Source organism: Sceloporus occidentalis, unplaced genomic scaffold (genome assembly GCF_023333645.1).
Source record: "Sceloporus occidentalis isolate IW3139 unplaced genomic scaffold, rSceOcc1.0.p SCAF_426, whole genome shotgun sequence".
NCBI lineage: Eukaryota > Metazoa > Chordata > Lepidosauria > Squamata > Phrynosomatidae > Sceloporus > Sceloporus occidentalis.
Window position 1 is genome coordinate 50113 of NW_028317406.1, and position 12757 is coordinate 62869.

At 43.3% G+C, this 12757-nt stretch overlaps 1 protein-coding gene across 1 annotated transcript; it reads right to left on the reverse strand.

The window, feature by feature from the left end:
• Positions 1 to 5343: 5343 nt before the first annotated feature.
• LOC149272675 (homeobox protein EMX2) lies at positions 5344 to 9644 on the reverse strand. The gene is made up of 3 exons (XM_089506831.1): positions 9260 to 9644; positions 7661 to 7845; positions 5344 to 5511 (listed from the first exon to the last, which is right to left on the reverse strand). Exons 1-3 carry the CDS (start codon positions 9642 to 9644, stop codon positions 5344 to 5346), a joined length of 738 nt encoding a protein of 245 aa, XP_089362957.1.
• Between the last annotated feature and the right edge of the window lie 3113 nt (positions 9645 to 12757).

Below are 12757 nucleotides of genomic sequence, written 5' to 3' on the forward strand. Positions count from 1 at the left end.
ACGTCATAGCCCCTCTGGAGAGGGGGTCCTGGACTCTATAAATACCGGTCGAGCTTTTGGGTGGGGCAGGAAGGGAAGCAGGGAGTGATAGGTGTGATGGGGGTGATAGGAGTGATGGGAGTGATAGGAGCGATGGGAGTGATGGGAGTGTGTGTCTGGGTACTGATATCCTGGTGCCCCGGGGGAGATCAGGTGAGTGCCTGCGATGTACCCCCCCCCGTGTTACCTTTCTGTTATTGTTTGTTTGCCTTCTGCACCCGGGGGCATTTCGCTCTGTGTTTTGCCCTTACATGTGATACGAATGGTGCTGAGGGGAGGAAATCCTCCTGTCTGCCCCATGTCACCTGCCCCATGTCACCTGCCCCATGTCACCTGCCCCTACCCCTGTCAGATACGTCAGCCCCACTCCGGTCATTATTCGGCGGACTGAAGTCCGGGACCCTTACACTGATAACCCATTCTGAATATTCATTGGAGGGTCACCTGTTTGTCATCATTCCCAGCCTGTACTGTGTGTGCTGGTTGGGAGTGATGGGAGTTACCGAGCGGCAGCAGCAACAAACATCATCCCGACGCGTCCCCAGGTCGGGAGGGGAAGATTTCGGGGCCCCTGCGCCCAAAACATTCTTTTACCGAAAGAGTGGGTATTAACCCTCTAAGTGCCAAGGGTTGGAGGTCTGCACTCGGACTCAGCGACACCAAAGGCTCACACTCACAGGACGCTTGGCCCAAGAGCTTGCAGTTGTCTGAGGCAGGGGTGGAGTAAGTCATGTGCCCCATAGACGGGGGTAAAATCCAGGGCGGTTAAGGCTCGTGATTTACAATATTTGCAGACAATTCAATAAAACGTATTCAATAAAAAACGTATTATGAAATACTTGGGGAATTGTAGTGTGATGGCGTCATTCCCAGCCCTGCTGAATCTAGCTCTTGACGCAACATTTTTCTCGTTTTTCTCTTACGATTTTTGGGACGTTCTGAATAGCTGGAAAAAAATATTTTCAGTAACACTTCCCGGTGAAGTGCATGTGACGTCATTATTCACATAGCCAGAGCCATTGAGAATTACGTCATATTCAATTTTCTGTGATGACCGATTTAATTGAGAATTAATTATTTGCCCCATCGGTGCCACAGTAACTCAATTCTGTAAACACAAGAAAAACTGAAAAGAAACGGGCCGTGGGGTAAATGGGTCAGGGGGTCGCCAAGAGGATCACAGGGTCCTTAACATTGGGGGAGGGGTCTGGGGTAAAGGGGTGATCTTGAAAATACTGCCTCCCAGAGCCGGGGTAGGAAGCTTCATGTAAACGCCGGATTCAAACCGAATTCTTTCCAGAAATTTGATTTTTTTATATATTTTTTTCCGGTACCGAGAAAATAAAAAACTCAAGAAACCCGATTTCCTTTTGTTTGAAGTGAAAATAATAAAGTGCAATAAAACCTGACAATTCCATACAATAAAATACCCCGGAAACCCTCTGCAGTCACCCGGCTCGGTGTGGAAGGGGCAGATCCCGAAGTGGCCGGCCGAAGCCCGAACCTCTGCCCACCAGCCCCGGTACATATACGGTGATGGCACCTGCTCTGCGCACGGATTGTAAACACTGGGAAACATCACCGGCACAGCCTAAATATACATATATTATATTATATGCTATATTATATGTTATATATCAAATAGTATATATCTATACATTCATATTCACATATAGATTTATATCATAGTATATAGTCTGTAGTAATAGAACAGGAAGAGATCTGCTCTATACAATATATATATATATATATATATATATATAATATACATAGTGTGTCATATAAATGATATATATAGCTTATATAATATGTACTATATATAATGTGTATATAAATAATATATAATTAGTAGTTTATATAATACGTACTATATATAATGTAACATAGTTATATAAACACACACATAATATACATACTCATATACTCCGCTGAGACCCATCGCTCGCATCCCATATTTACGGAAAACCTATTAAGTTTCTATTAAATGGAAACAAAATAAATACTTTTTTGATACAAAGTTTTGTTCCCTGATTCACCAGTGACCAAATCACACGGATTATATATATAATATTTATCACCTCGGATGATGTATATAGATTATTTATCACATGGATGATATATACGGTAAATATATATATTATCACACGAACTATATATATATATATATATAGAAGAGATCTTGAGATCTTTTCCGTATGTTTACTTGAAGTCCAACCTCACAAGTATTAATTATTATTATTATTATTAGTAGTAGTAGTAGTAGTGTTATATAATAATAATAATAATAATAGTATTAGTAGAATTAGTATTAGTATTATTATTACTTTTATTAGTAGTATTTGTATTATTTGTATTAGTAGTAGTAGTATTATTAGTATTAGTGAGATTATTATTATTATTATTATTATTATTTTAATTTAATCAGCGGTTATAATTGAGAGAGGAGTGTAAATGATGTTTGTATAAAATCGGAATAAAATAGTAATTATTACAATCAATGAATAGATTATTAATATTATTAACACGGAAAGGGTTAAAGCAAATGAGAGGGGGTCTACAGCAAAGACCCCGAATCTGCAGGAATTCCAGAAAATCAAGAACGAAAGAAAAATTGTGCGTGGGGTAATCGGGTGGCATTCGAGTTCCCCGTGGATCTGAATGAAAATAAGTGAAATAAGAGAAATGAAAAAGTCTGCGGAGTTTCTGACCGCGGCCCTTGTGCTGCGCGACAGTATAGGCGGGCATCAAACGCGTTTATCTGTGTGTTATTATTTGTGTTGTTGTTATTGTTGTTGTTGCTGCAGCTGTTGAATCGGGACGCGTCCACGCACTTTCACGGGAGGCCCGGCTCCCGTCCCACAGCCCCCGTTCCAGAAGCCCCTTACCCCCTGAATGGGGCTATTAAATCCGGTCTGTTTGCGGAGGATGAAGGCGGCGGCTTCACTTTCTTTATCTTAATTCCGACTTGAAAAGATCTAATTATCTGCTGCGAGCAGAACTGCGCGGGGAGGCCGAGGGGCGGCCGAGGGGAGGCTGCGGGGAGGCCGAGGGGAGGCTGCGGAGAGGGTGCAGCCTGAGATAGGAGGCTAATGGAGGCCGGCGAGGCCCGGCACACAAAGGCCGCTCACCTCATTAGCATGAGCCCCTTTATTCCGCCCCTGGCTCCTTTCAGATCCTCTAATCCTCTCCTCGATTCAAAGGCCGGTCTGTAATGAAGCTTTCGGGGGTTTCCGAACCGATTGCGGCTTCTGAACATGAAATGCACGAGAAAACGGCGCTAAATCGGCCTTTTATCCGGAATGGAAACAATTTCCAGAAAGCCGTTTTATGGCGGAATTTGCATGTTTTTGAAGTAAATTAAACGAACTTTTTTGGGGGCCCGGGGGCTGCCTTCTCAAGTATCGGGAACCGGGGGGGGGGTATTTATGAACCGGTTCCAGAACTAATAAAAACCGTCAGCACCGAGTACCGGGTCGGATCAGCCCCCAAAAAACAAAGTTTCCATAAAAGCCCACAGAATGAGCGCGTGCGTGGAATGTAAAGAATCATTGTGCGTGGGGCTCTTATCGCAGCTCGTCCTGAACCCTGTCCGAGCCGCCCCCCCGACCCACGGATTAAGAGATTAGAGCCGGGCCGTGGGTGCAGATTCTCCCCTCAAATAATTGCCGAAAACTGATTTGCACTTTTACAAAAAACCCCCGCGGGACTCTTTGTGTCCGAACACAGAAAAACACAGAAAAGGCTTTCCCGATCAATGGGAATAAAGGGATTAATCCGCCGGAGCGTGAACACCGAGCACCGGCAGAACGACCGGGAGAAACACCGCGACATCATCGGGAAAAATATCAGAGAAATAATCGGGAAAAACATCAGAAAAAAACACCAAAAAATAATCGGCAAAAACATCAGAAAAAAACACCAAAACAATAATCGGGAAAAACTTCAGAAAAATATCCATCAGAAAAATAATAAAGAAAAAAAACATAAGTGAAAAAAAACACCAGTAAAATAATCAGGAAAAACAACAGAAAAATAATCGGAAAAGAAATAAGAAAAACAAGCAGGAAACATATTAGAAAAAAATCCTCAGAGAAATAACTAAGAAAACATCAAAGAAAATCATCAGAAAATGAACTAGGAAAATAATGAAACAAAACTCTAGAAAAAGCATCCAAAGCCACAAAACTTTTCTCCCTCATTCTGCCCACAGCAGGTGGAGGCCCCGATCCAGAATCTAAAGATCTAGAACATTTACACAGATTATCTAATCATCCACAGAGGGGACATAAAGCAAATTAAAGCAAAAGTATTAAAAACCCATATCTCGAAGACTAAGAAATTCTAAGAATCGATTTCATTATTTTAGGATTTTTTTTTATTTCACCTGCCTCCAGAAGCGAATTCTGAAATAATTTCTGCTTTGAAATCTGTGACATTTGGATAAACCTTTATTGACAAAATATTGACAGGTCATACTTCTCGGAAGTATAAAGTGTGTTAGAATTCTAACAAATTAACACGAACACAAAAATATTTACAATCTGACAGAAGCTTCAGGGTCACGCTGGGATTTTCTTTTTAATTAATATTTCCGCCTTTAGTAGTTTGGATTTTTGGAGCATATTTTGCTTCCTTCACTTAAGCATCAAAAGTGTTCATTTTTTAAAGGTCCCTTTTAAGTCTTTCGGCCTCGTTTGGCTAAATCCACCCCAGTTTGGCGGAAGCGCTCCATCTGCCCTTTAAATTTATTTATTTCATGTTTTTTCGACTAAAAAGAAACTTGTCCGTGAAATCCCCCCGTCAGTGTCACTTTAGGCCACAGCAAGTCTCTTTTCCACAATAATTGCCCCCTATAAAATTCATATAAACTGCACATTTCTCGGTACAAAAAGCACACAAATTTCCAGAAAAATAAAATAAAATTAAAAAAAACTTACAATATTTTTCTGCCCCTGAAAGCATCTGCTGGAGGTTTTTTTTGTTTTGTGTTTTTTTTCATGCAAATTCAAGTTTTGGAGCAGGTGCAGGGTGAGTTTTTTGGCTGTGGGAACATTGGTCAAAAGGCAGAGGAGATCTGGAAGTGCGGGGGTCCGGTGGGGGTCCTTGCCGGGTTCCCCTTCTGCTGAATCCACGGGTGGGGGGCACAGGGCCCCACAAGCATTTTCCACAAACCCCAAATTAGGAGAAATTCTCTCTTCGTTTAGCCCCCAACGCCCCCCCCCTCATTTGGAAAGGGGGCAACTTTTTGTATTTGCAGATTGAGGATTATTCGTTTTTGTTTCAAATGTTCCAAGTGCTAAAGGGTTAATCGTCTGACGTCACGTCGATCTCCTCGGGGCTGGCCTGCTTGGTGGCGATCCGCCACCGGTTGATGTGGTGGGTCCCCTTCTTCTTCTGGGGGGAGTCGGACCCTTCCTCCTCCAGCTTCTGCCGCTTGAACTTCGTCCTTCGGTTCTGGAACCAAACTTTAACCTGGAGACACAGAGAGCCGGGTCACAAACTGCCACCATCTTAACCCTTTCGGGGGGAATTGCCCCCTCTTTGGCATTTTAACAAAATAATCGGTCAAATATTAAAGAAAAGCCAAATAATTCTGAAAAGGTTGTTCGGCCGAAAATGCCGAGATACCCCACACGGGTGCGGGGGGGTCATGTAGGGATAGAAATTCAGGAAATATAATATAATTTTGGAAATAAAATATTCTGAAGAATCCAGCGAATGAAATAGAATTAAAAGTAAAAGCGACCCCCCCCACTCAGGGCAGAGGTAAGTGTTTTTAATGGGCTCTATTCATTTTTGGGGTTTTCCAGCAATGACTGATTACAACTCCCATCATTCGGCCAGCTCTGCATGCAGAAGGCATGCCTCCTCAGATTTTCTCTGGCACACAGTGGGTTAATATGAACCAACAATGCGACATGCCTTTTCCCCAGTAGCGTGGGGGTTACTATTATGTGCTCCTCCTGCCCCTCATTAACAGAAACAGAAGAGCAAAAGAATTTCCCCACAAACTTGTTTTCTCTCCCTGTCTCTCTCTCTCTCTCTAACCCTCTGTCTCTCTCTACCCCCCTGTCTCTCTATTTCTCTCTCTGTTTCATTCTGTCTATTTCTCTCTGTCTATTTCTCTCTGTCTCTCTCCCCATAATATGTTCGGGACCCCCAGCCCCTCATACTCATTAAGTTCAGGTTCTCCAAATCCCCCAAACAGTTATCAGAACCCTTTTCTCAGTAGAAAGAATATCTGGGGGTCCCACAGCCCAAGGGCAGGATTCACTTTCCGTGGAGCTCCCGGGGATAATTCGGATTTATTATTTCAGTCTGACTCCATATCTTCGGCAAAAAGTATTCGGGGGGCTCCATCTGGGCCAAGCCCGGGTTATGTAGGGCCACAGGTCAGACGCCCGTCCCCCATCAACTGAAACAAGGCGTTTTTAATTCGATAATTGGGGGATTCGGCTCTCTGATCCGACAGCAGCGCAAAGATTCAGAAAAAGACCCCCAACCGGACCAGGGACCCCCAACACACGAAAAACACGGTTACAATTTAATCTTTCACTGGGTCAAACCCAGGGCAGAGCAGGGGTATTTCACTCAATTCACCCCACTCCTAAAACTCAAAGCGGTTTATTAAAACAAGCGGGGGCCCCACAAACACCCCACAAATAAACCAAAAACACCCACCAGATCCAAACAGATGCATAAATAAAAAAAAACCGGAAAAGTGCGGAATTTAAGGCGATTTCTGCTTTTTCACGCGATTTATGACAAGTGTAAATTCCTTCCATTAACACCTTTTTTATCTAAACAAAGCAAAATTCAGGAAAATCAATGAAAACGATAATTATCGCAAATAGAACGACTGATCTGAAAATGACGTGAAAATATCCACGGAAATTATTTCAGAGAATTCACACTCAGACCCACGAAGGCAAATGTTTTTTATAAAGCTGGGAGAGGGGGTAATATTTAGTAATATGATATGTTCCGCATTTCTCCCCACGCGAGTTCGTGTCCGCATTTGATTTGTAAATGTATCATCCGTTAATGTGTTAATCTGTTTTTGGGTGTAAAACGTAAAGTCATTATCGCCATAAGGGCGAGGAGGACAATTACCCCGCAATGATTTAGTTTATGGCAAATTACCGAACACGAGGCAATTGTTTGAAGCAACAGGGTGTGAAAAAAAACACGATGTGAAAAAACACGGAGAGTAAAAAACAAAGAGCTTTCACTTCAAAAGACCCACGACGTTCATACAAATTAATTGGCTACAAATTAACAAAACAAAGAGAAGCTACAAAAAAGGCATAGTGTCACCGAACCCACGACACGGCGTGACAGGTCGTTCGCCGGAGGGGGGGGGGCACTGACAATTCTCAATAATTAGCAAATTCGAGGAGCGAGAACCAATTCTACCAAGTGCTCTAGATTGCAATAATACTAATAATACTACTACTAATGTTACTACTACTAGTGTTACTAATAACACTAATAAATATACTACTACTACTACTAATAATAAATACAATAGTAGTAAATATATTTTCAGCAATAAAACGAAGTGCAGAGCTGCCCCCTGGCTCCTTCACCCTCCCTTTGCCCCTTTTGCCCCCTCTCTTACCTGGGTCTCGGTCAGGCTCAGGCTGTGGGCCAGCTGCTTCCTCTCTGCCCCGACCACGTAGTGGTTTTTCTCGAACGCGTGTTCCAGGCGAAGCAGCTGCGAGGGCGAGAAGGCAGTTCGGATCCGCTTGGGCTTCCTGGCCAGGGCATTATGGAGCAAGAAGCTCTCCGCACTGGTGTCATTACCTGGGCAAAGGGCACAAAAAAGCTCAGACAGGGCAAATACCCCTACCGGCCCCCCTTACCCCTCACCGGGCTAATACACCAAATCGGGCACGAACCAGAAGTGAAAACATTTCCATTCATTGACACCAATCATACTCATTCATTCATTAGCACTCCGGATCACAGGATCCTGACAGCATTCCGGCCCCCATTCATTTTATTTACAACAGCCACGTAAAACACGCGTGGAAATGGGCACCGAATTAAATATGTCCGTGAGAATAATAATAATAATAATACTATTACATAATAATAATTATAATATTACTATTAATACTAATGCTACTAACAACAAACAATGTAATAATAATAATAATAATAATAATATAGAACAATAATAATCATCATCCTCGCTTTCTGGACACGGTTCGTACGTTTTTGCCCCAGTTGCCCCCTCAGGTGCTGCCGTAGCCAGGGTTACATTTGGGTTTTAATGATCCTAATTACCCACCGGGGCAAAGTACTTTTTTAATTACCCCGGTTCCTTACTTCTAGCTGCCGCAGTTGGATAAACTACAGCATTTTCCCAAAATGATGCCTGCCACCCGTGTCAAGGCCACGGATTTCACAGGACGGCCGGGAAAAGGGGAGTCTGACAGAGAAACCGATTGCTTATTTTTCATTATAATCCATATTCCGTTTATTTACCCCCATCCCGTTAATACACCCCCGAAAATCGATGTTTAGATATTGATTGATTCTTTGACTGCGAATCAGATCCGGAGAATCTGAACCGAATCATTCCAGAAAAACGAAAATTTCCCAAAAATTCCGGCCGCAAAACCAAAAGGAAAAACAAACGGGAACCGGCCCGATATCCGAGAGTTTGGGGAAAAATATCTTCCGGAACTGAATTAGATTTAATTTCACTTTCAAGGAGTTTCGGAAAAAATCTCTAAATTAAAATTTCAGCCCTAAAAACAGCAAATAAAATCTTTCTTAAATCTTCTAAGTTTCTCCGCGTGTAAAAATCACTCGCTTTCGTTTTTCTTCGGATGATTTTATTTATTTAAATTTTCATCGGAATTTTGCAGTTTTTTGTTCTGCTTCTCGTTTAATTAACAGAAATTATTTAATTCTGCGGGACACGCCGCGTGGACACTTTTAATGTTTTTTTCTATTAATCTGCGTGGGTTTCCTTTTAAGTTTTCAGAAGATACAAAATAAAAAGAAGAGCAGCGGTTGGAGCTTCCCACGGCCGAGAAATATTCACGGATCGGTTTCCGGCTCTAATTCTTTTAAATCTAGATTTTTAAAAGTTTTTCTGGGTTTCCCGGGACAGGGGTGGGGGGGCAGTCCGGGGGCCTCCGTCCACAGTCCGGGGAACTCTTACACTCTAACCCAGTGCCACTTTTTAGCGGCCGGTGCCACTTACCTTGGAACCTGTGGCCCAGGTACCGGTACCGGTGGATCAGCCAGGGGTAGAAGGTGGAGGGGTCCCTTTGCTGGGAGCTGAAGAGTGGGTGCGGGGAGTGGGACGTGGGCAGGGGGTGCGCTGACAGGGCGTGGGGTGGGGGCACCGGGTGTACGGGCACCGCCGGGTTGGGGGGGTGGCCCATCGCTTCTGCGAACACCAGCTCGGAGTTGGGGTACACGCCGCGGGCTGTGGGGGGGAATCCAAACGGGTTGACGGGGCTGGAGCCGGCATAGCTCAGGGCCGCGGGTCTCAGTGGCTCCTCGGGCCGGTTTGGGGCCACAGGGCTGTCTTTGGCCACCAGAGACTCGATGGTGAAGCACCTCTTCGGGGTGGGCTGGAACATGATGGGGGGCGCAGGGGCAGAAAGGGGGCTCCCCGATCCTGGGGCAGCAGCAGATCAGGGGCTTCTCTCCATGGACGGGCTCAGCTTCTCCGACTGTTGCTCAGGCTCTCGTTCTGGCGATAATTAGCGCTGCCTCGTGCGCAGCCTCCGCCTGCACTGATTGGTTCCTGCGTCACTGGAGGGGGGGGCTCCTGCAAAACCCGGAGCCAGGATCTGCTCGGACAGGGAGGGAGCCTGGCCCCTGGGGCCGGCGCTGGACAGGGGCCGCAGCATAGTTGCGAGAGCGACGGGAGTTATCAGGACCCACTCCACGGGGCCCCACGCAGGGAGGGGAGCTGGAGATGCCACGGCAGACGCCCTAACAATATCCTGTTTGTGAATCGGAATAGAAATGAGTTTGTTGCGTGGAATTCTGTGTAAAAAAAAACATTTTATCCGCTGACCATAAACCCACGGAGTGAGGACACAAACCGCGAGAGATTGGGAGGAGGCAACACCCGACGAGCAAGTTACTAAATACCGCTCCCCGTCACTGACAGGTAGCCCGCGAGTGACAGAAGCCCCAGCGCGGGGCAAGAAAACCAGAATGAAAATAGGAGGCTTACGGCAGATTTCCCTCTGGCACTCACAGGGTGTATCACCCACATGGCATTGCCCCCAGACCCCCCAGGTAGCAGGACATCGTCCCCATAGCCGAATAGTTACTCCCAGACCGGGGTTTGGGCCCCTATTAAAGGCTCTATGGCAGAGGAAGGGCCACACTTTATTCGGCCCCATAAACCTATGATATCAGATATTGGGGCCCCAATTATGGGGCTATTGGGGTAAAATGTGAAATCTACCCCCTCCAACCTCCATAATGTTTGAAATTCCCCAAAACTGATAAAAAATACACCTGGGGGCACTTGTTTTACACCCGGGGTCTGTAGAAGGGCCTGGTTTCTTCAACAAATGATGTTTGGCAATATTTGCCCCGCAGTCCCTGCCTGGATCCCCTGTGTGTGGTTATACTGCTACTAATAATAATAATTATTATTATTATATCACAACTACTAATACTATTGAAAATACTAATAATAATATTGCAAATACTACTAATAGTAATATTACTAATACTACTACCAATGCATATAATAAAAATATTACTAACGTTACTACTTATACCACTACTACTAATATTACTACTACTAATCATAATGATTATATTACTAATACTACTAACCCTACTACTAATAATAATAATACCAATACTACTAATACTACTAATAATAACATTACTGGTAATACTACTGATGCTAATAATATAATAATGTGTAAATAAATAACATCCCCGGGGGTTTAATGGGAAGTCAAATGATACATTCACGAAAACACAAAATTAGCCCCAAAAAGCTTCAGTTTTCACTTTTTCGAATGTTCTACTTTTTGGAGAATTATCCTCATACTGACTTCGGAGGCATTTGGGTTGGGGGTTAGGGTATAATTAACTGACACCGATACCCCGGGGTCACAGGTCAGGGGAGGATGAGCCTCAGGATCTCATAGGAGTTTCGTTAATTTCTTTTTTTGAAGTGTACACCCTCCTGCCCCTTTCTCTTGTCGCTGTCTTTCCCCAGTTGCCCCTCTCTTGCCCCTCTTACCCCTTTTTTACTACCCCTCTCTTGCCCCAGTATTAGATCATTACTCAGACACAGACGGTGCGATCCCCTGAATCCGGTGTCCAAGTTTTACAGGCAGCCGAGGGGGGGGGTTTGCCCGGTTCTGGGGGGTTTGTCTGTACTTATTGGTCGTTAAAGGGCTATTATCTGCTCATCAGCCCCTATTTGTGCAAATTACCCCCGCCTAAAGTGCACCAGCAGAAGGAATTTGGGCAACTTCAGAATTAATGACCGGGGGGGCTCCTGTCACTTACCCTTCATATAATGCTAATGGAGGGGAACATAATGCCCCACATACCCCCAAAAAGCCCCTATAACCGACCAGGAGATGGTTAACCCCTTGGGTGCCTGGCTAGGAAAGTGTCAGAAGTGTGGCATGAATTCATGGGATAGCGGGTAAAATCAGATATACATTTTTTTACACCCCGTGTTCAGTGATCAGTGTTTACCCCGGGGTGATCTGGGAATTCTTTGCTGGAAAATAACAATTCCCCCCTAAAATCCTAAAATGTTATGTTTCTAATTTCTCCTAAATTCACATAATTAACCCCAAATGTGTCTTAATATCAGAAATCTGATCACATTTACAGAAAATCTAAATTCTTAGGAAAAGGTAAATTTTAAATAATCAAACTGTCCAGAAACTACTATAGTATATATAGATATATATAGATTTACTGCCTTATATATCCGTATATATATGTGTGTGTGTGTGTGTGTGAGTGCGTGTGTGATGTGTGTCGGATGCTGGGTTTTGCGGTCAGTTACCGGGAAAGGTTCGGTAAATGAAGGAAATTAATTTATATTTATTAGCCCAGAAAGTAAAAATTATTATAATATTAAAACTACTATTGTTAGTATTACAAATAATAATTCTGTAACTACTAATACTAATAATACCAAAAATGCAGATCACATTAATGCTAAAAATTCTACTACTAATAATAATACTGATAATGAAATATTACTGCTACTACTATTACTACTAATAATTATACTAATAATACTAATAACAATAATGCTATTACTACTACTACTACTACTAATAAAACAACATTTCTACTACCAATACTTATAATACTAATACAGTAATGCTAATGATACTAATAATAATAATATCACTACTACTACTACTACTACTACTACTATTATTACTACTACTATTACTACTACTACTACTAATAATAATAATAATGTAGCTTCTGCTGCTCCGTGACGGGGAACTCTTTCTCAGATCGCTCGGACACTTCGCTCTGCGAGGGATTTATCGTGGGGATTTATCGCCCTGCCGTATTCACCAGGAGTGGGGCGATGAAAGGAGTCTATTAAATATCAAATACCCTGGGGAGGGGGTAAGTTAACACTTTTCTAGATAAAGAATACAGTTATAAAGCAGAAAATAATAATACAATGTAATATAGGATACTTTAATACAATATAAATGTGATATAAAGT